The sequence below is a fragment of the Macrotis lagotis genome, chromosome X (assembly GCF_037893015.1).
Source record: "Macrotis lagotis isolate mMagLag1 chromosome X, bilby.v1.9.chrom.fasta, whole genome shotgun sequence".
In the NCBI taxonomy this organism is placed as follows: domain Eukaryota; kingdom Metazoa; phylum Chordata; class Mammalia; order Peramelemorphia; family Peramelidae; genus Macrotis; species Macrotis lagotis.
The window spans coordinates 554,730,282-554,757,109 of NC_133666.1; the positions used below are offsets into that span (position 1 = coordinate 554,730,282).

The 26,828-nt window shown below is 38.5% G+C and overlaps 1 protein-coding gene across 10 annotated transcripts in view; it reads left to right on the forward strand.

Annotated features, from left to right (window-relative positions):
* Nucleotides 1-26,828, forward strand: part of VPS13B (vacuolar protein sorting 13 homolog B) — a 1,326,809-nt gene that overhangs the window by 1,287,887 nt on the left and 12,094 nt on the right. For all 10 annotated transcript variants that reach the window (XM_074200569.1, XM_074200570.1, XM_074200573.1 and 7 more), the window contains 3 exons: nt 866-1,680; nt 21,288-21,464; nt 23,537-23,707. In XM_074200569.1, the coding sequence (XP_074056670.1) occupies nt 866-1,680; nt 21,288-21,464; nt 23,537-23,707 (1,163 nt within the window). The remainder of the gene's footprint in view (nt 1-865; nt 1,681-21,287; nt 21,465-23,536; nt 23,708-26,828) is intronic.

Sequence of the window (26,828 nt, forward strand, 5' to 3'; positions counted from 1 at the left end):
ACAACTATGATTATAGTAACATAGATTTGGAAAGAATTCTAAAGATAAAAGTAATAATAGTAGTTACATTTACAGAGTGATTTATTATTTAATCTATCCTCGCATTTTATAGAATTGGGTCCTTGAAAGCAGAAATATAATAAAACAATGGTTTTGTTAAAATTTAAAATTTTCACTAATTCAGACTGACACCTCCTTAATCCAAATTAGAGAATTTGACTTCATTCTTGTTTCTATTATTACTCATCTATGGAAGTGCTTGTTTTGAATATTGAAGTTATCGTCTTTGAGAGATTATGTGAAAAATAGGCATTAAATACTCTGCCTGTGTGAATTCCTTAGGAAATTGACCAGTTTGTCATTGGATAGATCTACTGGTGACTGAGCAAGGCCAGTCATGGTTAACCACACCAAAAATATGTCTTCGTTCCAAAGATGGCCTTAGTTACTAAAGAGAAGACTTGTGTTTTCAAAATAGAAAAGTAGTAAACAGCAACGGCAACAGTTCCTGCAGGCTATGATGAAATAGAGAAAAAGGATTGTTTGGAAGAAGTGTTACTATGTTTATTATGTCCTTAGCTTTGTGCTCTCTAATGAGCATGATATGAAGAATTGTGCATAATCTAGGACAGTAGAGTAAAAACATGGTGTTGATAAAAGATTACATAGAAAGACAATAGGAATTTGTACTAGTCCCGTTGGGAATATTTCCCTTTGCTATTGGGGTGTGACTAGATCAATCTAGACACAGTGTACTGACATTTGTGCTCCTATTTGTTTCTTATGTAGTCTTGTGTCACACCAGGAGGTGTTTAGTGAAAAACTGTCATAAAATGGGGTAATCATCTTTTTTTTTTTCATCCAGGACTCTGGGGAAGAGTGTTATATTAAAAGTGTTCATCACTCAGTCAAGTCTTGCGGTATTTGATGATCTCACCCACCACAAAACATCATCTGAGCTTCTGCGGTTCACGCTGGATAACATTTTTCTGAACATGGAACCAGTGGCCAGCTACCTCAGAGCCCTACCTCTTGAAGGGACTACTGCAAGACTCCCACAGCTTTACAACCTGGAGGTGTTCTGTGGGGACTTTCAGCTGGACAATCAACTCTATAACAAATCCAATTTCCACTTTCCTGTTCTGGTCTGCCAGGGAGAAAAAATGGAAACTATCCAGTGGTCCAGAATGCATAACCTCCTCATATCTAGCAAAGATTTGGAAGAATATAAAGAAAATTGCTTTATCAAATTTTGTATCATCTTATCTGAGAAACAAAATTTGCTGTTTGATATTAATGAATTTAGTTTTGAACTGAAACCAGCCAGGTTATATGTAGAAGATACATTTGTTTACTACGTCAAAACTCTCTTTGATACTTACCTTCCCAAAAACAAACTAGTTAGCCATTCTAAGAGTTACTCAGGTCTCAAACAGCTGTTGCCCGAGCAAGTCAGACAGCATGCCAAAGCCTTAGTCAATCCAGTAAAATTGAGGAGACTGGCCATCCAGCCAGTGAACCTCTCAGTCAGTATCCATGCATCCCTGAAGCTGTACATTGCTTCCGATCATACACCTCTCTCCTTCTCAGTGTTTGAACGAGGACCCATCTTCACAACCGCCAAGCAACTCTTCCATACTCTGGCAATGCACTATGCTGCTGGTGCTCTCTTCAGGGCAGGTAAGTACAGTACTCTGGGAGGGTTCTCTGTCTCAGACTCATTGAGTGAGATGCCACAGGCCACCTTTTCCAATTCCCTTAGTTGTTAATGAGTATTCCTTTTCTCCTCTAAGGGGAGAGATAACATCTCCATTTATCTCTCAACATGTTGTATCCTTCCTTCCCCTCAGTAGAGTATAAGCTTCTTGTTGTTTTTCCAGAACTCAGTGCAGATATATTTATTGTTGTTATTCAGGCATATCAAGCTCTTCATGACCTTGTGGACCATAATATCACAATACTGGCTCTGGGGTTTTCTTTGCAAAGATACTGGAATGGTTTGCCATTTCCTTCTCCAGTGGATTTAGGCAAACAGAGGTTAAGTGACTTGCCCAGGGTCACACAGCTATAGTAAGAATCTGAGATCAAATTTGATTTCAGGTATTCCTGACTCTAGGCCCAATATTCCATCCACTGAGCCCCCTAGCTGCCTGTTATATGGTGGATGTTTAGTGGATACCTAATGAATTAGATTGGATTATATCCTACCGTGTGCCAGAACCACTCTGTGAAAGGTAAAAATCTGTGTAATGCAAAAGTGACTCATGCAGGTCATTAAGGGGAAGAGGAAGGTAGTAACTTTACTATTCTAGCTCACTAACTAATACTTTATAAAGTACATCTCAGAAAATTAACACAGGCTCAATACTCCTAGTTCACCCCATTTTATAGGATCATGGATTTAGAGCTAAAAGGAAATAGTCATTAGAGATCATACAGTCCAATTCTTTCATTTTATAGACGGTGAAGTTGAACCTGAGAGAGTAGCATAGTCCACATTCTCACAGGTAGTTAATCTGTACCTCTTCTGTGGCACAAAGGAAGTATTCTAAAAAACAAATTTCAGCCTACAGCAATAGGGTCAGTAAAATGACCGCTCTCAGTGGTCATTGTCACTATAAATGGAAAAACCACTGGATCATTAAAAAACTTTGTGAGATAAAAGAGTGAATTGGCCCCCAAAGCACAGAACTCATAGTTGCCCAAATGCTTTTACTCTCTTGACCTTTCCACAAAGTTGATCAATAACAAAAGGAGTATCATTGTTCCTGACCAGTGAGCCTAGGAGAAATGGTTCTCTTTAAAGCTGAAAGTAACTCTTTCAGCAGATTGCTTATTGATTGAAAAATCTTTAATACATTTCTGAAGTGTGTAGAGCTTAGGGACAGTTTTCTTACTCAGGAAAATCTGATCAAAAAAGTAATAAAGTTTTATATTATTTGAATGCAAGTGCAAAATCCTGGACTAGATATGTCATGAGATAAGTGATGGTTTCCTCAGACACTGGATCTATCTGTAAGCCATTATGTCCATGGGTTCCCAGAGTACGTTGTATCATGGTACTGATAATCACAGCTCACATTCCTAACAAGACTTCTCTGGGAAAGCAGTTACAGCTTAAAAATCTGCTTCCATGGGCCGGCTAGGTGGCACAGTGGATAAAGCACCGGCCCTGGAGTCAGGAGTACTTGGGTTCAAATCTGGTCTTAGACACTTAATAATTACCTAGCTGTTTGGCCTTGGGCAAGCCACTTAACCCCATTTGCCTTGCAAAAAAAACAAAAACAAAACAAAACAAAAAAAAGGAATCTGCTTCCACATGTTCTTGTGATTGTTAGATAAGGACATCATCCAAAGTTGCCTTATGGACCCTTTTTGTTAAGAAAACAAAGGAATTATTCCCTTGTAGGAGAATTAATAGATTAAAAAATTTAATAACAAATGACATAGAAAAATAAAGGAGTCAGCAAGACCTATATTCAAGGCCTACCTCATTCATAAACATATATATATATATGAATCCCAAGTCACTTAACCTCTTGGCTGCCTAAATCTAAGATAAGTTGAGATACATCTAGTAGAGAAGTTTTTTTTATATTTATATACATATATGTTTGCATATACATATGTATAATATGTAAATACATACATGTGGATACACATACATACATAATATACAGAGAGTTCTCATTTCAGGTAAGTGGGCCTTTCTGCAAACCTCAATATAATGCAATTTTGCCAGAGACTTGGGGAAGGAAGGAAAAGAGTTAGGTAAGAAAGGGATCATACACCCATAGAGGAAGGGAACTGGCACACACAGTTTAAGAATAGAGAAGCTAGAGAAGTAGAAGGAACATACTAGGATCAGTCACGTGGGGACCTGGCCAGAACCAAACCAATATAGACAAAGACAGGGCAACATGGAGGTCGGGGGACATACATATGGTGTTGAGCATGGATGTGTAGAAGACAGATGCTTGGGAACCTGACATGCCATGGATGAGTAGAGTGGAGCAAAAGATTTCCTTTCTCACTCAGGAAATCTCAAGGCAAGCCCCAATTATGACCGTAGCAAAGATGTCAGTGTCCCCATAAAACCCCTTTTTTGTCTTCATTTGGAGAGGTGTTTTACTAAACAGTAAAATTAACATAGGTGTTTTTGGGGATTGCAGATTTCTTCAAAATTCTTTACAGTCAAATTTATATAATATAAATTTAAATTGAGAACTGTCTTTATACACATATAAAATATATGTACATGTATATATTAAAGAGAAGTAGACAAATATTATAGTTTGAATGTATTCTCACAATTAGGAAATATCAAAGCTAGGAATTGATTGCCATATTGTTAAGATTACCTTTTTCTCATTTAGTTAGTTCTATCTAGAACTTTGAATTTGAAAATGACAAGATCATGTTGAGATTCCTTATTGGCCTGATGCTTTGATGACTTGTGCAAAAATAGTAAGGAAAGCATTTTACTCTATAAAATTAGAAATTTATAAATAAACAACTGACATCCAAAATTTGAAAGACTCATTAAGCAATTAAAAAAATTCTTGTTATTGGTGCATAGGGGTAAAAAGGTGGATGAATTGGCTCATGTTCTCTGAAAGTGTATTGTTCATATCAGATCAGGTAAATGCCAAGTGGAAGTGCACATCTCTGTGGGGTTCTGGCCTAAATATTGCCTTTAGAAAAACTAACTTTCAGTATTCAGTAATATTACACCATAGGCCACATGCTGAAAGAGAATTTCCTTTGGGTGTTTGGTCATGTGTGTTGTTTTTCTTAATTTGTTTTTAATGCTGATATTCTGTTGAGATTCTTTTAATTCACTCCAAATACACTGAACTATTGCTGCCCAACCTCATCCCTCACAGAGACTAGCAACTCTAATGTTTCTAGGGGGCCAGTTTGTTTGGTTATATTGGACATGTTATCAGTGAAAACCTATGTACGATTTGGAAGAGTTCCAGAAAAAAGCAGTGAATAAAAGATCAGGAAATAGATACATTCAGTTTATGGACAATTATGTAGAAATGGCCAAAGATAAAGGGCAACCCCAAAACTGGGTGAAGGACTTCAATATAGGTGAATGTGAGCATTTAATAAAGAGGATCTGGGGTATAGATTATAGCAAAATCAACTGTAATGTTATAAATATTGTAGTAGATTCCTCCGGGAGACAGGCAGAGCCAAAGTGGTGGAGAAGCAAGAAGTAGAGCAAGTTCCCTATCCCACAATTTCAAACAGATCTAGAAAATGCAGCAGCCAAATTCTGTTAGAGAAAGGGAAAAGGTAAAGAGGGCTGAGATAGATCAAGCCAGAGCATTCCAGGGCAGAGAGCCTATACATCCATGCAAGAAGACCCAGCATGACCACAGCCAGGCCCCTCAGAGGATGAGAGCACAAGGGCCACAGGCAGCCCTGAATCATAGATCCAGGAGGACTGGAAAGAGAAGGGAATAAGCATTTATGTGATGATAGCTATATGCCAGATACTCTGCTAAGAGATTTACAGATAGTATTTCATTTTAACCTCACAACAACCCTGGAAAGTAGGTGCTGTTATCCCCATTTTATAATGGGGGGGGTGGGAAACTGAGGTCAAGTAACTTGTCCAGGATCACTCAGCTGGCAAGTATCTGAGGCTGGATTTGAACTCCTCTTCCTGACTCTAGGCCCAGGGATAGAGATCCAGTGCACCACTGGCTGCCTAGGGGTGGCATTCTAGCAGAAGGAGTAGTCAGTCACAGACCCTAAGCAGCAAGTTCAGAAGCAAGTAGGAACTGTATGACTCTTACCTCAGGGGTGAATCAGGGTCTCACTTTCAGCTTCTAGCCCAGAACAAGGTCTACAGAAAAATAACCAGGATAGGAATCCCTGATACAAGGGAAACCTACAATTATGTCAGTCTGAACCATCAAAGCTCCTAACCTGAGGCCATCAGGTGTCTACAAATCTAGGTCAAGAATTTACAAAGCTCTACCAAGGGGGGCAGCCATCAGATTCTAGGTTTGACTACTGTGGGAGCATAAAAAGCTTTCAGATCCCTAGCCTTAGATATCCCTGAGATCCTGAAATAATATGATACTCAAAACTCTCTCCTGTGCTTTATCTATAAAAGCTCCTTCTACCTGCTCTATCAAATGAGAAGTTTCATATGAGTATTATCAGTATGATTTTTCTAGGCAGGAATACATGCAGTTCATCATCATTAAGTCCCTCATATTTTACCCTTCTCCTCCCCTCTCTATGCTTCACCTGAGTCCTGTATTTGAAGGTCAAACTTTCTGTTCAGCTCTAATCGTTTCAACAGGAACATTTGAAAGTAACACCAGGAGCAGTTCAGACCTTCCTCCAGAAGTTCACAGGACCAAGCCCTGTATACAAATGTAAAATGGAAGAATGAAAAAATTAGAAGGGAATTCCACCATTAAAACTATTATATAGAGGCGGCTAGGTGGCGCAGTGAATAAAGTACCAGCCCTGGAGTCAGGAGTATCTGGGTTCAAATCTGGTCTCAGACACTTAATAATTACCTAGTTGTGTGGCCTTGGGCAAGCCACTTAACCCCATTTGCCTTGAAAAACCTAAAAGAAATTAAAAAATTTAAAAAAACTATTATATAATTGGAACATTCAAGATATAATTCCAGAAAAAGAGGATGACTGAAAAACATTTAAGAGCAAAGCCTTAGGGCACAACACAGCTTAAGCATAAATCCAACCAGAATTATTATAAAATATGAAGCAAGAATTTTTTTAAAAAATTTATTAATGAAAAGAGAGTGCTAGAGAGGAAAAAAATAGGAGGGAACTGGAAGCTATGTAAAAAAGAATTGGAAAGAAAAATTACCAAACTTGGCATTAAAGGTACAACTTGCTCAAGTAACAAGCTCCCTGAAAATTAGAATGAATCAAATAGAAACAAATGATTCCATGATTTAATAACAAATATGAAAACAAAATCAAAACACTGTAGGAAAAAAAAGAAGATATAAGTTATGTCCAAACAAAAAACAACTGACCTGGTGTAAGGGAAGAAAAATATAAGTATTAGTATACCTGAATGTTATGGTCACAAAGAAGCATAGATAACATATTTCAAAAAAATCTTAAAACTCCAGATTTCTTAGAACTAGAGGACAAAGTAGAAACAAAGTGAATCCATTAGATATCTTCTGGAGAAAAATGGAGGAAAGAAAAAAGGGAAAGGAAAGGAAAGGGAAGGGAAGGAAGCAAAGGAAAGAGGAAATGAAAGGAAAAAGGAAAGGAAAAAGGAAAATAATAAAATCCAGAGCTTCCAAGTCAAAGAAGAAAATGCAGCAGGGAGCCGGAAAGAAAACATTCAAGTACTGAGATGCCATAATCAAAATTCTATACAATTTAGTTGCCACCTCCATAAAGGCATGGAAAGTTTGGAATACAGTATTCCAGAAGAAAAGGAGATAGTCTTATAGCCAAGAATAACTTAGCAAGCAAAATATAGTGTAATACTACTGAAGGAAAAATGAATCTCTAATGAAATACAGGATTTTCAAGTGTTCCTTGATGAAAGGACTAGAGCTGTATAGAAATGCTGAAGTTCAAATACAGAAATTAAAAGAAACAAATACAAAGGAACAAAAGTGACCAAACAAAGATTAACTGAATACACGCTAAAGTGGGGAGATGATAGACATGTTCCTTCTGAATCCTTTCATCATCATGGAATCACAGAGTCTAAATAGAAGATCTGGGAGTTGGTTCCATTATACCCTGATGATCTTAAGAAGAAGGAAAGGAGAAGGGAAGACAAACACATTAAAGGAAAGGAAAGGGGGGGGGTTAAATTTTCTCACAAAGAGTATACAAATAAAAGGCTACACAAACAAGGAGGAAGGGGAAGGAGAGATTGAATAACAGGTACACATATACACATATACATACAATTCAAAAATACATTTTCACCCAACTAGGAAATAGGAGAGAAAGGGAAAAAAAGTTAGGATATATTATTAATTTTCTTCCAATAGTATGATGTTTCTACTCTATGTCCTTTAATTACTAATAGAATAATTTTTCCTTTTTGATGTATTTTGATGTTTCAACAAATTAAGTGGAGCATTAATTATGATTTTCTCTAGGACAAAAGGAGTAAAAGTCCCTTGTGACTAATAAGTTGCAATAATAATAATATTCAAATCAGTTTCTAAGACAACTAGTGGTGGAACTATTTGTTTTGGTTTTGGTTTTTTGTTATTTTTTAAATAGTATTTCATTTTTTCCCCAATTATATGTCAATATAATTTTTAGTATTCATTTTTCAAGATTTTGAATTCTAAAATTTTTCCCTCCCTGCTTCTTCTTCCCTCTTCCAAAAGTGTGTTTGAATTTTATATAGGTTATATACATGCTAGCGTATAAAACATATTTCCATGTTGGTCACAGTTGTAAAGAATAAAGTAAAAAAAAATAAGCTTCAATCTGGATTCAGAATTCATCAGTTCTTTTTCTGAATATGGATATCATTTTTCCCTCATGAGTCCTTTGTACTTGGATTATTGTGCTGCTGAGAAGAGCTGAGTCATTCATAGTTGATTATCACACAATGCTCCTTTATACAATGTTTTCCTAGTTCTCCTCCTTTGACTTTGCATCAGTTTGTCCAAGTCTTTCCAGGTTTTTCTGAAATCTGTTAATCATTTTTTATTGCACAATAGTATTCCATTACATTCATATACCACAACTTGTTCAACTATTCCCCAATTGATGAGTATCCCCTCAATTTTAAATATTTTACCACCAAAAAAAAGAGCTGCTTTAAATATTTTGCACAGGTAGGCCCTTTTCCCTTTTTTATGATCTTCTTAGTAATGGCATTCTGGGCCAAAGGGGATGCAGAGTTCCAAATTGCTCTCTAGAATGGTTGGATCAGTTCACAATGCCACCATCAGTGTCCCAATTTTTCTACATCCTCTCCAACATTTGTCACTTTCCTTTTTTGTCATATTAATCAATCCAAGAGGGCTGAAATGATACCTCAGAGTTGTTTTAATTTGCATTTTCCTCATCAAAATTTATTTAGAGCACTTCATTTTTTTTTAATCTGAAAACCTGCCTATTCATATCCTTTGATCATTTATCAATTTGGGGAATGGCTTATATTTTTATAAATTTGACTCAATTTTGAGAAGTGAGACCTTTATCAGAGATGCTTGCTGTAACGATTGTTTCTTAGCTTTCTGTTTTTCTTCTGATCTTGGTTGCATAAAAGTTTTTTGTTTTAATATAATCAAAATTTTCTGTCACATGTTTGGTCATGATTTCTTCCCTTCCCCACGTGTCTGACAGACTATTCTTCACTCCTCTAATTTGCTTATAATATCAACACTTATTTTTTATCATGCCCCAATTTTGACCTTATCTTGATATACTGTTTGAGATGCTAGTCTATACCTACTTTGTGTTGTATTGTTTTCCAGTCTTCCCAGCAGGTTTGGTCAAATAGTGAGTTCTTCTTCCAAGCACTGGGTTAATATGGTTATTAATTACTATGTTTTGTGTACCTAATCTATTCCACTGATCCAACACTCTATTCTTCAGTCAGTCCCAGGTAATTTTGATCATTACTGCTTTATAATATAGTTTGAGATTTAGTATTGCTAGGCCACCAAATAATTTTTTAGTAGATAGATTGGTATAGCACTGAATAAGTAAATTAGTTTAGGCAGGTGTCATTTTTGTTTTATTGGCTCAGCTGAGTACTGCTTTAACTACATCCCATAAATTTTGGTATATTGTTATTCTCTTTAATGAAATTATTATTTCCATGATTTGTTCTGTGACCTATTTATTCTTTAAGATTGAATTATTTGTGGGGGCAGCTAGGTGGCACATTAGATAGAGCACAGGTCCTGGAGTCAGGAGTACCTGAGTTCAAATCCAGCTTCAGACACTTAATAATTACCTAGCTGTGTGGCCTTGGGCAAGCCACTTAACCCCTACTGCCTTGCAAAAAGGCCTAAAATAAAATAAAATAAAACAAAAAGATTGAATTATTTGTGTTAATAATTTTTAATTTTTTAATTTTTCTATCCACTTCCAATTGTTAAATGTAAATTTTTATTGCAGTATGAACCAAAAAGAATACTTTTAATATTTCTATTTCTGTCTTTTTTTTTGTGACTTCTATTCCTTTTATTTACATTGTTACTGTATTGTTTTTTGGTTTTGGCCTATTTCACTTTGCATCAGTTCCTATATGGGGTTCCCTGTTTCTCTGTATTCATCATTCCCATTGCTTCTTTTTTTATGATTTAGTTTTTATTTTATTTTGAATTTTTACAATTTTTCCCCTAATTTTGCTTCCCTCCCCCACCCCCCACAGAAGGCAGTCTGTTAGTCTTTTCATTGTTTCCATGGTATACCTTGATCTAAGTTGAATGTGATGAGAGAGAGAAATCATATCCCTAAGGAAGAAAAATAAAAGTATTGTGCCTGATTGTTGCACTAATGAAAAGAGTAAGTCCATTAAGGTTGATCATCACCCCCATGTTGCTGTTAAGAGTGTACAATATTCCTCTGGTTCTGCTCATCTCACTCATTATCAGTCCATGCAAATCCCTCCAGACTTACCTGAATTCCCATCCCTCCTGTTTTCTAATAGAACAATAGTGTTCCATGACATACATGTACCACATTTTGTTAAGTCATTCCCCAATTGAAGGACATTTACTTAATTTCCAATTCTTTGCCACCATGAACAGAGCTGCTATGCATATTTTTGTACAAGTGATTTTTTTTAAACATGACTAAAATATTCTTGTTTAAGAGTAAACATAATACCCCCTTCCCCCAAGAAATATAGAGCCTCATGAGAAATAAAGTAAAAGAAAGAGGAAAAAAATGTGTTTCAATCTGTGTTCTGATATCATCTGCTCTGTCTCGGGTAGATCACATTTTTTTTTAAGATTTTATTTTTTTTTATTTACACATTACTATTAAGAGTTAACATAATACTCCCTCCCCCACAAAAATATATAAAACCTCATGAGAAATAAAGTAAAAGAAAGAGAAAAAGATGTGTTACAGTCTGCATTCTGAAACCATCAGCTCTGTCTTGGGTGGATCACATTCTTTATCATAAGTCCATCATAGAAGTTACTTTCATATTTTTCTACTGTTGCTGTTGCTGATTGTAATTCCCTCCAACCATTCCTCCCCACTACCATATATTGTATTTTCTCTCTCCTTTCACTCTGTCCCTCTTCTAAAATGTGCTGTAGGATAACTGGGTGGCACAGCAGACTGATCACCGGCCCTAGGGCCAAGAGGCTCCAAACCTACATACCACCCCTGAGACCCAGCAACCATCCTGCCCTGTGGTCCCAGAAAGGCCACCCAATCCCAGACCCTTGCAAGAAGTATAAAAGAAAATATGTTATATCTGACTATTCTCTCCTATGGTTCACCCTCTCCTCTATCACCCATATCCCCCCACTTCTCTCCTTTTTACTCTAGATGTCTGTACCCTATTGAGTGTGTATGCTGTTTCCTCTCTGAACCATTTCTGATGAGTGAAGATTCCCTCATTCCCCCCTCAACTTCCCCCCTTCCATATCATTGCAAAAGTACATTGTAAAAAAAATATATATATATATCTTTTATACAAAATATCTTAGCCTATTCCATCTCTCCTTTCTCTTACTCCCAGTTCATTTCCCTTTTAGCCATTGACTCCATTTTTACAATATATTATATCTTCAAATTCAGCTCTCTCCTGTGCTTCATCTATAAAAGCTCCTTCTACCTGCACTATTAAATGAGAAGTTTCATATAAGTATTATCAGTATGATTTTTCTAGGCAGGAATACATGCAGTTCATCATCATTAAGTCCCTCATATTTTACCCTTCTCCTCCCCTCTCTATGCTTCACCTGAGTCCTGTATTTGAAGGTCAAACTTTCTGTTCAGCTCTAATCGTTTCAACAGGAACATTTGAAATTTCCCCTGGTTCATTGAAAGTCCATCTTTTCCCCCTGGAAGAGGATGTTCAGTTTTGCTTAATAGTTGATTCTCAGTTGCATTCTGAACTCTTTTGCCTTCTGGAATATTATATTCCAAGCCCTATGAGTCCTTAATGTAGTTGCTGCTAAGTCCTGTGTGATCCTGACTGCAGCTCTATGATATTTGAATTTTGTCCTTCTGGCTGCTTGTAATATTTTCCCTTTGACTTGAGAGTTCTGGAACTTGGCTATAATATTCCTGGGAGTTGGTTTTTGGGGATCTCTTTCTGGGGGAGATCAGTGGATTCTCTCCATTTCTATTTTGCCCTCTGCTTCTAGGATATCAGGGCAGTTTTCCTATAAGATTTCTTTAAAAATGAGGTCAAGGCATTTTTCCTGATCATGACTTTCATGTATCCCAATAGTTTTTAAATTATCTAACTTTTCTAATATTCTGTTTATCTCCTTAGTTTCTTTCTGTTTATTTTTTATTAGATTTATCAAGTTCTAAAAGGGGACAGTTGAGGTACCCCACTAGTTTTTCTCTTTCTTCCTGTAATTCACTTAACCTTTCCTCTAAGAATTTGAATGCTAACTCTTTTTTGTGGTGACAAAGAATTGGAAATTGTGGGTATGCCCATCAATAGGGTAATGCCTGAACAAGTTGTGATATTTAAATGTACTGGAATACCATTCTTCTATAAGAAATGATGAGCTGGTAGATTTCAGAAAAACCTAAAATGATTTACATGAACTGATGTTGAATAAAGTGAGCAGAACCAGGAGAACATTATACATAGTAAGAGGAGCATTGTTGCAATGTCAACTATGATAGTAATAGCTCTTCTCAGTAATACAATGATCCAAGACATTTCCAAAAGTCTCATGATGGAAAATGCTGTCCATATCCAGAGAAAGCATTATGGAATTTGAGTATAGATGACAGCACACTGTTTGTGGTTGTTTTTTGTTTTTCTTTTTCCCTTTTGTTCTGATTCTTCTATCACAATATGATTAATGTGGAAATATGTTTAACATGATTGTTTCATATATATATGTGTATATACATATATATATAACATGTCAGATTGCTTACTGTTTTGGGGAGGAGGTGGAGAAGGGAGTAAGAAAATGTGGAACTCAAAATCTTAGAAAAATAAATATTGAAAACTATCTTTACATGTAATTGGAAAAAATACTTAAGTTCAAAAGGGAAAAGAAAATTAAATTAGACATATATGTAAAAAATAATTTGGATGCTATACCACTTGGTGCTTGTATGTTTAGTATTGATATTGCTTCATTTTCTATGGTACCTTTTAGCAAAATATACTTTCCTTCCTTATCACTTTTAATTAGTCCATTTTTTCTTTTTACTTTGAGATCAGGATTGCTATCACTGCTTTTTTTTTCTTTTCAATCTTTTATTTTTTATTTTCTAGTTTTTCTTTTTCTTTTTTAGATTCTTTTCTAATTTTTTTTAATATTAGAAAGGTTTTATTTATTTTGAGTTTTACAATTTTTCCCCCAATCTCACTTCCTTCACCTCACCCTCCCACAGAAGGCACTTTGCTAGTCTTTTCATCATTTCCATGGTATGCATTGATCTAAGTTGAATGTGAGGAGAGAGAAATCATATCCTTAAGAAAGAAACACAGAGTATGAGATATAGCAGAATTACATAATAAGACAACATTTTTTTAAATTTAAAGGTAATAGTCCTTGGTCTTTGTTCAAACTCCACAATTCTTTCTCAGGATACAGATGGCATTCTCCAACACAGATACCCCCAAATTGTGTCTGATTGTTACCCTGTTGGTATGAGCAAGTCCACTAAGGTTGATCATCACTCCCATGTTGCTGTTAGGGTGTACAATGTTCTTCTGGTTCTGCTCATCTCGCTCAGCATCAGTTCATGCAAATCCTTCCAAGCTTCCCTGAATTCCCATCCCTCCTGGGTTCTAATAGAACAATAGTGTTCCATGACATACATATACCACAGTTTGTTAAGCCATTCCCCAATTGATAGACATTCTCTCAGTTTCCATTTTCTTGCCACCACAAATAGAGCTTCTATGAACATTTTTGTACAGGTGATTTTTTTACCCTTTTTCATAATTTCTTCAAAGTATAGACCCAGTAGTAGTATTGCTGGATCAGAGGGTATGCATGTTTTTATTGCCCTTTGGGCATAATTCCAAATTTCTCTCCAGAAAGGTTGGATGAGTTCACAACTCCACCAACACTGCATTAGTGTATCCCTGTTTTTTTTTTAAGTTGAGCTGAAGTATAATAGATTCTTTACCAGACCCTTGCCTTTCCTCTGTTTGTGTGTTTCTATGCTTCAAGTGTTTTTCTTATAAACCACATATTGTAGAATTCTGGTTTTTGATTTACTCTGCTGTCCTCTTCCATTTTATGAGAGAGTTCATCTCATTTACATTCACAGTTATAGTGACTGTGTATTTCTCCTTATTCTATTTTTTGTCCTTTTTGTCCTTTCCCTCCCTCATCAGTGTTTTGCTACTTTCCAGCACCTCCCCTGACCTGCATCTCCCTTCTGTCAGTCTTTCCCCACCACCTTTAGTTAATAGTCTTTCTCCTATTTCTCTGTAAGGTAAGATAGATTTCTATATTCACCTGCTTATGAATATTTTTTCCTCTTTGAGCCAATATGATGAGATTATGGTTTAAATAATTTCTATCACTCACCTCCCATCCTTGCCTTCATTGTAATAGGTCTTTCGTTATCTTTATGTGAAATAAGTTACCCCATTCCACTCTTTCTTCCTTCTGAACTCAATGTACTCCTCTTTCTCATTCCTTAATTATTTTTATGTTTTTTCCCTGTACCCCTCTGCCTATGTATATTCCTTCTAGCTATACTATTAGTAATACAGTTTTTAAGAATTATAAGTATCATTTTCCTAGACAGGTATGTAAATAGTTTAGCTTTATTGAATCCCTTATGTTTTCTTTCTCCTTTTTACCTGTCTATGCTTTTCTAGGGTCTTGATATTAGAGGTCAGATTTTTAGTTTGATCCTAGTCTTCTCCTTATGAAAGCTTGAAATCCTTCTATTTCATTGAATGGTTATTTTTCCCTTTGATGTATTATGCTTAATTTTGCTAGATAAGTGATTCTTGGTTGTAGTCCTGGCTCCTTTGAATTCTGGAATATCATATTCCATGACCTCCAGTCTTTTAATGTAGCAACTGCTAAGTCCTATGTAATCATGATTGTAACTCACAAATATGTGATTGTTTCTTTCTGGCCACTTGTAGCATTTTTTTCTTTGGCCTGATAATTCTGAATTTTGGCTATAATGTTCCTTTGAAGTTTCTCATTTTGAGATCTCTTTCCTAAGGTGATCAATAGATTGATTCTTTCACCTATTTTGCCCTCTGGTTCCAGTACAGTTTCCTTGACAATTTCTTGAAAGATGCTATCCCATCCCTTCTTTTAATAGGCTTTCAGGGAATCCAATGATTCTGTCATTATCTCTCTCTTGGATTTGCTTTTCAGGTTAGTTATTTTTCCCATGAGGTCTTTTAAATTGTCTTCTATTTTGTTCATTCTTTTGAATTTGTTTCATTGATTACTGATGTCTCATTAAGTCATTAGCTTTCACTTAATTTTTAGGGAGTTGCTTTCCTGAATTAGTTTTTGTACTTTTTTTGGTTTGGTCAGTTGTACTCTTTGAGGAGTTATTTTCTTCAGTAAATTTTTGTATCTCCTTTTCCATTTGACCATTTCTACTTTATAAGCAATTTTCTCTTTTCCAAATGTTGACTCTTTTTTCATAAATTCCCTTGTATCACTCTCATTTCTTTTCCCAATTTTTCCTTTTACCTTTTTTATATTATTGTTAAGCTCTTAAGCTCTTCCATGAGTTCTTTCTGGACTTGAGACCACTTTCCATTTTTCTTTGGAATTTTACCCATAGATGTTTTGATATTGTTGTGCTTTTATGAATTTGTGTCTTGATCATGCCTGTCACCATAGCAGCTTTCTATGGTCAAATTCTTTTTTTGTTGTTTTTTTGTTCATCTATTTTGGCCATCTCTATTCCCAGGGTGAAAGGGGCACAATCTCAGGCTTCTTATGCCAGTGGCTGCATGCCCTGGCTGTTTACCTGTTGCTGCACTGTTACTGTACTGAGGCCCATGGGGACCCTCATGTCTGGTGCTGCTCTGAGGAAGTGGGGAATGACTGACTCTTTTCGAGGCCACAGGGGTGTGACAGCTTACCTGTGTTGAACAGCTTCCTAAGGCTGGTGTCTGGCATGTGCTGAGATTATTAGTAGGGTGTTTCTTCATTTCCTCAGGGATACACTGAAGCAAGTGATGATCTTCTTAGCTAGAATCTACTCCTTCCCCTGACTATGCTGAAGCACATGACAGATCCTGGTTGGTGTTTACATGTTCACTACACTAGGGTTTAGAATCTACAATGGTTTTCTGAGGTAGGGCTTGCTGCTAGCTTGTTGGAATGCTTCCTGTCCTAGATTGCACTCTTATCCAAGCAAGATAGACCTTTCCTGTTGATCTTCCAAGTTGGTCAGACTCGGAGATTATTTCACTCCATTTTTTTCTGGTTCTACTATTCAGGATTTGTTTGGGGATACTATTTTTATGGTTGTTTGAAGGTGAATGTGAAAGAGTTATAGTTATTTACTGCTTACTGCACCATCTTGGCTCCAAAAAACTAGAACTCTTATCTACAAATGGACAGAAATCTTTATAGCACTTTTTTTGGGTGGTAAAGAATAAGAATCCAACTATATATACATATTTATAGCATTGGTTTTGTTTTTATTTTGTTCTTAATTGGGGAGGGTATATACTGATTTTCAAAATTCAATTAAGAAGACATTGATCAAGGTAGTGAGCAAAAGAACCTTCTAAGGTAGGAAAAAAATCTAGTGCCTTTATCCACTATACTCACCACACTGCTTTTTTTTTTTTTTTTTGGATAGGATTGGGGGGTAAAATTCCAGTAAGTTAGAAAAACTCCCTAGTTGAAGAAGACCTTCCTTCTTATTAGTGAAGCAATGATCTTTTGGGTCTCTCTTCTAGTCTTTGACTCAGGAGATGGCACTTAATATAGCTTGTTTCACAGAAGGAGCAATCAGTAAACATATTCTGTGGGAATAGTTACATCTCTAGGTCTAAAATTCTGTAACTGAGGAAATGGAATCAATCAGTCTCTCTTTATTAAATGTTTCTACATTTGTAAAAGAGAAGGGGGATTGAATTAAATGACCTCTGAAGTCCATCTCCCCCCCGCCCCCCAACTGTCATCTTTGGGCCTGTGGCTTTTTCAGGGATGTTTTAGGTGTGGTTCAGAGTGAAGGAAAGAAAGTGAACCATTGGACCTCCTGAGGTCCCTTTCCATAGTGTGATTCACTTCTGTGGGAAGACAAGCAACATACCACATTCTTATACCATTTTTAATAAAATTACCAATGGAGTGAGTAAAAGAAATGTTTACTCTTTGAGGAAAATAATTAAGGAAATGATTCAGGACAGAGAAAATAAGCTTTTCCCCCCTCAGGTACATCCTGCCTTCACAAGTTTTCCACCATGAAGCCATTCAGATATACCAGATAATTAATTTCTTATCTTTTTGAGATTTTCAGCCAAATCATTCATTGAACAATCTATTCACTATATAAAACATCCATATAGTTTTAGTAATGATAAAACTGGGTGATAATAATACTTATATAGAGCTTTAAAGTTTACAGTTTTATAAATAACTCATTTGAACTAAACAATCCTGTGAAGCTCATTCTACTATAAATATTAATCTCCTGTGAATAATGAGTTATGTCCTTTTAGAATATATATGTTTTACTTAATTTTCTGTGGCTTTTAAGAACAGAAGTGGTTGGAATGTCATCTTTCACCAAGATAGCTTCCTTTTAATCAACTGAAATTAGTAATTTATGAAGGGTGAAACTTGTCTTTATAAAAACCTTCTCAATTGTAAAAGGTGAAATTTCTCTTTGAGAGCAGATACAAATTTAATTATAAAAATGTCAACCTAAGGGAAGGCTAGGTGCGCAGTGGATAGAGCACCAGCCCTGGAGTCAGGAGGACCTGGGTTCAAATTCGGCCTCAGACACTTAATAATAATGATCTAGCTGTGTGGCCTTGGGCAAGCCACTTAACCCCATTTGCCTAGAAAAACCTAAAAAAAATGTCAACTTAAGAAACAAGGGATAGGGTTTCAGATCTCATCAAGAGAGCCCTTACAGGGGCAGCTAGGTAGTGCAATGGATAGAGTACCAGCCCTGGAGTCAAGAGTACCTGAGTTCAAATCCGACCTCAGACACTTAATAATTACCTAGCTGTGTGGCCTACGGCAAGCCACTTAATTCCATTGCCTTGCAAAAACCTAAAAAATAAAAAGAGAGAGAGTCCCTACATCAAGATGGGGGAGGATCAAAACTGATAAGGCACTCCTTTTATTAGAATATCTGATGTCCAGCTCCCCACTCCATCCTGGGTTGCCCTGCCTCATCCTAAATTGGAGGAGCCATACCCTTCTTTGACTGGTCAAGTCAGAGGTGATGTTTCAGATCCCACCTTCTGATAGTCAAAACTATTAAAAAAAAAACTGGCACTGTTTGGCTCTCTAGCTAGACTACCACCCCCCTCCCGCACTGCCTGCATAATCTGTGAATTTAGAGAAGTATAATAATTGTGCCTGTTAACCTTTGTCCTTATTAGGACAAATTCTGGGGGTTAGCACATTTAATTATCTAATTCCAAAGCCAAAACTCAATAAGGATCTGTCCTCATTTTTGGAGGACTTCACCTCATTCCATTTTACAGATGAGGAAACTGAGGTTAATAGAAGTTACATGTCTTGCCCAAGGTCACACAAACAAGTCATTGTTGGAGGAAGCATTCAAACCTAGGGCCTCTTTTGTCTCAGTATAGCCCTGAAGAACTTAATGGTGCTGAAATCACCCTGTTTGACTAAGGGTACAGTTGTAAGAGAGAAGGGCCTTTCATTGCAAGGTCATTGGGTTAAAACCATAAGGGATCTTAGAGTTCAACTTGTCCAACCTTTCATTTTACAGTGAGGAAAATGTGGCCCAGAGAGGATAAATGGCCTGCCTAGGGTTATCCTGGCAGTAAGTAGCAGAGCAAGGATTTAATAAAAAGTAATAATAGCTGACATTTATATATCACTTTGAGGTTTGCAAAGCATATTACATATATTATCTCATTTGATTCTCACCACAGCCCTTTGAGGTTGGTCATTCAGGAATTATTTTTACAGTTGACAAAACTCAGCCTTGGAGACATTAAACAACTTGCCCAGCTTACCAAGGTGACATATGGACCCAGATCATCCTAGCTCCAAGTCCAGCACTGGATCCACTGAACCCTACTACTGCCTCCATTCAAATCCAGTTCCATGTCTTTTCCCCATAAACATACAAGTTTAGGTGAGACTGAAATAATTATGATGTCTTCCCTCTCTCCCATCTCCACCTGGCTAGAAAAAGACAGAGTCCCCCCAAGGAGTGGTCATGGTCTTAGAATATACATCTACTCATCATTGATGACTCTTATGTTTGAATCAGAGATGGAAAGAACATTAACTGGTTTCTTTTTCATCTCCTTACCACACCTAAATATTACCAGATAGAGATCAGGATCTATTGTGTTTCATAGGTCATAGGCCTTCTAAGGTGACATGGACCTTCCTTACATATAGGGAAAGTGATTTTCAAGTTTACTTCAGTTTTTCTCCTTCATTGTCTTTATAAACCTCACCTTCAGGAACTTCTTCCTACATTGACCTAAGTGTTAGCATTTTTGTCTTAGTGTTCCTTAAAAGAAAGGGAGTCAAGCCAGGGGTTCAGATTTAGGGGTGTGGATTTTTGCTTGTCCAGAGCAGGAAAAACCCCAACCCTTCCATGTGGTAGTAGTGGTTTTTGAATTTCCACTCTCACATAACACTTGTGTTAGACACTCTTTGCAAAACTCATTGGAATTGGTAATTGGTTAGCCCATCCTCAAGCCCTCTGACAGAATAGTTTTTAACTTTGCTCCTTTTCTACCTTAATGGAGCCCCAGGGCCTGCTAGGGCAGAAATGCTAGGAAAAAGAAGCCCTGAGCTATTTACTTTTGTGTAAGCCTCTGCAAGGAAGAAGCTGGCAGCCTGGGGTCTGAGCTCCTAACAGTCTAGGATAACAGGAAGGGCTCAGGTCCCTTCCTTCCCCCTCCTACCCCTCTCCCCAGGAGTCTGCAGAAAGAGGGAGGTTAGGAAGCCTTGGTAGGAGTCTGTGTCATAGGTCTTGTCCCACAGGCAACCCCAGTTAGGAACTTTCCTTCTGGGGCTTGGAAGTCAGTAGAACTGAGGCATCTGCAGTATTACTCCTGAATCTTCCCATTGCTGACAGAATCTACAAATACTGTACCTCCTTCTGCACCTTCCAGTCTTCGGTTCCCCCAGGCTTTCAACTCTGAATTCCCATCTTCTGGGGGGAGAGGGGGAGGTCTGGGTTTATTCTCCAAACCAGCTTTCCCACAAGTCCACTTAGCCCAGCCAGCAGGCCAACCCCTGGCAGGCCTATGTTTAAATAGGAAACCAGATCCAAGGATACCCCTCTTGGGACATTCACAGGGAATACTCCCCTCTGACTAACCTAATCAGTATGTAGATGTCACTGATGTTTATACAACTGAAGCTGGGGGGTTGAAGGGGATTCATTTGTCTGGCCAGAGCTCAGTTCCGAAGCACAGCACTCAGCTTGGTCCGATTGGGGGAGATTAAAAATAACTCTTCCATCCTTGTCAAAAGTTTGCATCCCCTTTTTTAACACCCCATTAAGCAATCAACCTCCTCCCTCTCATAGGATGGTTCCCTGTATCCCAGTTCACTGGCGGCACTGATGCTTAGGCTTTTCACAGCATACACAGCCTCCTGCAAAAGGAAAGACACCCTTACCCCTCAGCTGGATACTAGAACCAAACCTCCCTAGGAAGACACACACTAGACTTTTAGTAGGAATACGGGAGACTCATGCAAGGAAGTCATATTAAAGCTATTTGTGAGGTTGCCAGAGGGATTTCTTTGATTTATAAAGTATGAAATATAGCCATTTATGAATTCACAAGCCAGTGAGTTATTGCCTGTATTGTGCTCGCTAGAAGCTCATTTATGTTATGAATCCCAGGGTGAAAACTGAATGAGCTGCTTTTGTCACCAGTGTGCAGAGTGCTCTGGTGCTGCCTGGGAATGACCCTTCTCTTTTTGCTCCTCACAGGCTGGGTGGTGGGCTCTCTGGAGATCCTTGGCAGCCCGACTGGCCTGGTCAGAAGCATTGGGAATGGCATCGATGACTTCTTTAGGCTTCCCTACGAAGGGCTGACTCGAGGCCCAGGAGCATTTGTCAGCGGAGTTTCCAGAGGGACTACATCCTTTGTAAAGCACATTTCCAAAGGTAGCTCTTGGTTACATCAATGCCTCATTTTAGTTCCTTTACCTCTTTTTTTTCTTTTTAAAAAATTTTCAAGAATGTGTTAAATTCCAAACTATACTCAGGTGGCCTCTAGCTTTGCTTTGCTTGTTAGCTCTCATCAAAACGTTGGATTTGTAACCAAACCTGACTATAATGTCTTATGTATTCAGCAGAGCACGTCCTGCCTGGAGTGTGTGCTCAAAGCCTTCAGAACTCCAAACCTCCCACTGGGGAAACCAAGGTTGGCTCTGCTGCTAGGCCGAGTGGTAAATACAGAAATATTAAAGGTGTTCAGGCCTGCTGCAAAACATCAGAAATCCTACACTCAGTTGCCTCATCATATTTATCATTTTTTTCAATGTAGATACAGTTGTCATAACTTTTGTAAGTACGTGGATACATTTTGACATGAAAACAGATTGGGATGTAAAACATAACCAGCTTTTCCTAAGCAAGAGACACAGAAACAGTGCCATCATGTGGCCAAGGTTTCCAGGAGCAAGGCCTGGCTCTGCGGGCCGCCAAGCCCCGAATCCCGGTGCTGGCCAGACGTAGATGCCTGCAGAGGGAGAAGGGGCAGGAGGTTTTTGTTGGTATTGTTCTTTATAACTAACCTGGCTTCATGTAAGGCTGAGGTCAGGTCTAGAGTGACCTGGGTTCCAGGAAAGGGCATCTGAGCTCTCAGCAGGACCTAGGCCAAACACAACAAAAGGCTTTTCACTCCATAAAAGTAATTTTGATTTGGGAAGTGCTACAGAAGATGCTAGGGAACCAAGGGACTTCTCTGAGCTAGGTCCTGCTAGAGAAAGTCTCAAAAGTGGGAGAGGGTATGAGATCAGAGATTTCAGGAAGCTTGAGAGAGGGAGAAGAGGAGGAAAAAGAGCAGGGAAGGTATGCCCAATCTAAGGAACCCACAGTAAACCGGTGAGGACTGTGAACTTTGCTTGGAGAACCTTGCAGAGGATTGCCAGATGATTCACTGGTGGATTTTTCAAAACTTCCAAAGCTACAGTATTTAGTGTTTGTATTGTTTCTGCTTCAAAATAAAACCACCACCACCTCCCAGATTTCTCCTCACCCCAGGGGTAGTGCTAGCATCCCAGGTCTTTATTTTGTAGGGATGGGCTTTCTCCACTGACTCTCTCCTTCCTTTAGCAAACCTTTCTTTTTCCAATTGCTCGCAAAGGTGCAGCTGCGGGATGACATAGAGCCAGGCCCTCCAACAGATGAGATAGTTTTCCTGTGATGTTTACTGAAGCATTAAGTTTTGTTCACTGAGATGTATTCACATTTCCTCAGGGGAATTCTGGCTTTTCCAGCAAGAAACAGAAATGGCCTTTCTGGGGAGCAAAAGAATCGTGACTTTTCCATGATTTGTTCCTTGATTTTCTTCACATTCTTTTCAGTTAACATCCTGCATTCTCAGTGGCACAATCAGGATTTCCTTAGCCTGTCAAATGATGCCGTTTAGTGTCTCCCTTTATTATGACTAAAGCAATCAGGAGAAAAATCTCTCATTGGGAAAGTGGAACCATCTCTGTGCAGCCTGCCTGGACTCCTGCAGTGCAGCTCCTCAACTCCAGACCTTTCAGATCAAAGTGGGCAGCTTTGGCCCTTTGGAATTTGACCCAAATGAGGCCTTCAGAACTGACTGGTCTAAGCCAAACTATGCCTATCTCAACTGTGAAGGAAAGGAAACTTATTCTTATTAAATAACTCTCCTAAAATTGTACTTGTACAAATTACGCCTAACCCAGTTTTTCCCCTCCTTTTCTCCCCTCAACCCCTCCCCCCCACCAAATACTAAAAAAATACTGCCTCTGAAGTATAATTGTAATTATTTTATTTTTAATACTTTAATTTATATCTCTATTTTTGTAAGCTTTACATACCATGGAGGCAAAGAATGAACTCTTGTCCCTTGTTGATTATTGATTTGATTCTCTATCTTCCCCTTTAAACTCTGTAGTCCAAGAAAAAAAGCATTTATCTGTTCAGTATCACCGCTGTGCCATGTGAGTATCTGGCTGACATTTGTCACCTTGTATCCATAGGCACCTTGACCTCCATTACCAACTTGGCCACAAGTCTGGCCCGGAATATGGACCGGCTCTCTTTGGATGAGGAGCATTATAACCGGCAGGAGGAGTGGCGGCGTCAGCTTCCAGAGAATTTGGGAGAGGGGCTTAGACAGGGTCTGTCCAGACTAGGCCTCAGCCTCCTGGGTAATGTATCGACAATGGTGATTATGAGTAGCCAGTTGTGCTTAGCTGGACGGACACACACACACACACACACACACACACCCCACAGACAGACAGACACACAAACATGCACATTCTCACAGCACACACACTCGCAGCACACACACAGATAGACATACACACACACACACACACACACACATACACACTCTCACAGCACACACACATAGACACACGCACATATACACACACAGCCCTCTGCTTTGACTACTAAGAATCAACTAATGGATAGAGCACTGGCCCTGGAGTCAGGAGTACCTGAGTTCAAATTTGACCTCAGACACTTAATAATTACCTAGCTGTGTGGCCTTGGGCAAGCCACTTAACCCCATTTACCTTGCAAAAACCTAAAAAAAAAAAAAAAAAGAATCAACTAAACATTTTGTCAGCCTCAGATTCCCCCAGAAGATAATTGAAATAAAACAAAACCCCAAGACCTATACTACTCTTAAGGCCTTACTTTCTAGAGATTATTCAAAAGTACTAGAGTTTTGCATTCTTTACCCTCTAGTGCACAACATGTCTTTACATATGATTCCTCAAAGAAAAGAGTAACTTTCTCTTGGGCACACTGAGGGTGGCAGAGTCAGCCCCAAGACACTACCGTATGGCTGTTGACTTTCAAGTGAATTATAGGAAAACTTTATAAAAACCCATTGCTTCTTCTGCACCATAGATATTGTAGATGCTTGTTTTTGTTTGAAAACCACTTGAACAAAGTGCAAATGTCATGTAAACTTCAATGAGAAGCCTCCTTTTCTCAAAAGAGCCCGATTGGCCTGACTCAGTGTAATTATTGTTTGTCAAACCGCCAGATGGTATGGTTGGAGGTGAAGATTGCTATGGATATTTCAAAATATTACAAATGTTTGAAAAGGTTTTGCTTTGGAAAAATCTATGAAAAGGAAGCTTCTGAGCTGAAATTCTGCGGAACAGGGTTTTCAAGAGTATTTTTGTTTGTCGCCCCAGCAAAGGAATTTAAAACTGTGTTGCTTGGCAGGCAGCCTCAGTGTATCTGAAGGAGTATGCAGCTCCCAGAGATCAAAGAGTCCAAAGCAGCCCAGAGCCAGAGGTTAGAAAAGATGAGCCTGGGAGAACTGATTCCCCCTCCTCATCTTCAGCACTCAGCCCAGCTCCACAGCTTTGCAACCACAGCCCAGAAGGGGCCCCGAAAGGAAGTGGTAAAACATTACAAGTTCAGGTTAAGTTACTGGAAATTATTTAAGCAATAACATTCAATGGTGTGGGCCACTGTCATTTGATAATGCCTGGATACTAAGAAGCTAATGAACAAGGATGAAAACATTGTAAAAGGGGAATGGCAGTGCCTTCTTTGTGAATAGCAGAGACCCGTGGCGAGGGGCCCGGGCCATCTAGCAAAGACCTGAGGCTTAGAAGGGCTTGATTGTGAAGGGCCCATCTGAAGGAAGGGGATCTGAGCAGAAAGAGGCGAGTTAAAGAGTGTATGTTTTCATTTGGATCTTAAGGAATTGTGTATCTGTGACTCAAAGGAGAAAGAATGAACTGAAAACATGGCATTTTCAAATACATGAATTTTGTGCTCATTTTCATCATCCATTCATTCATGTACTCAAGCAGCTATTAAGTGCCTTCTATGTACCAGTGGCATAGTTTTGAATACCCTTCTGCTCCTGTTGTTGGACCAGTGACTCCAACCTTATTAGCAAATGGAAGCCCAGGTAGACTCCAGCTCCATGGTGGTGGTAGAATCAAGTTCTGAATTAAAATCAAATGCTTGGCTTTCAGGTACAGATTGAATTGTTCCTCCTGGGCCCATCAAACCATCCCTTCATCTAATTTGAAATACTTGCTGTCTTGCCTAATGTTAGAAATAGGCCTCTCTTCAGCATGTTGGGGATGGAAAAAAACAGTAAATCAATCAATACATTGAATGACACTTGAGGCTAGAAAACTCCAAGTGAAACAGGAAATCTTCTGGGTCAGTCTTAGCAGTCTTTACTGATGTCCTTGTTCTCCATGGTTCCATACCCCAGAGCATCAAAGAACAGGCTATCTTGCTCTTTCAAATGTTTCCACTAGAATTTTCAGAAAACTGGTCCTATGGCAGTGTCATTAAGAATAAAAGTGGGCATTTTGTGTGTCCCTCAAGTCCTGCTCCTGACTCCTGAATACCAACATGTTCTCTAGTTGGAATGATAAGATTTTGAATAGATGGTATTCTGAAAAAAATGGAGCAGCTCAGTGGTGCGGTGGTTAGACCACTGGCCCTGGAGTCGGGGGGCCCGAATTCAAATTCAGTCTCAGACACTTAATAATTACCTAGCTGCATGACCTTGGGCAAGTCACTTAACCCCATTGCCTTGCAAGAAAACAAACAACAACAAAAAAAGATGACATTCTGCTTGCATGCTAATTGAGTACCACCAGTCTCCAGAATCCTAAAGCCAGGCTCATTTCTAGAGTGGACCCCTGGGGCATGTGTGAGGGTGGTCTGATCCAGAGCCATTTTCCCAGCTCTAAGCTTAGAGAGGCAGTTTGGTATAGTAGAAAGAACATGAAACTTGAAGTCAAAAAAAACTTGAGTCCTGGTTTTTACCACTAATTAGCTTTGTGGTGATGAACACATTACTTCATCTCTCTGAGCCTGCTACTCACCATAAAATCTGAACGGGAGTACCTACTTCCTAGGGTTGTCATGAGGACCAAGCAAGACAAAGTATTTCCAATGCTCTGCAGTTTCCAAGGTGCTACATGTGTGTGGTTAGAGTTGCCATTATTCTTGAACAGTTGGTCTAGTTCTATTATTACTGGATTCCAGTCCATTTATGAAAGGATGCTGATGAGGTCCAGACCAGCTGCTGTTACCAGCCCCTGAGGGGCCAGTGACCTGTCTGGGAGTCCTCTGGATCTGTATATACAATATTGGCCCTCAGATTCAGAAGGATGCAGGCGGGGCATGGAAGGAACCCAGCTTGACAATGCTATCCAACCCAAACTCCCTCAACTCTCATTAGGTGATGCCCTTTCCTTTTTCTGGCAGGCACCGTCGTATAAGCAACAAGGTAGCCTCTGAGTGTAAGAAGACTCAAGGGGAAGGAAG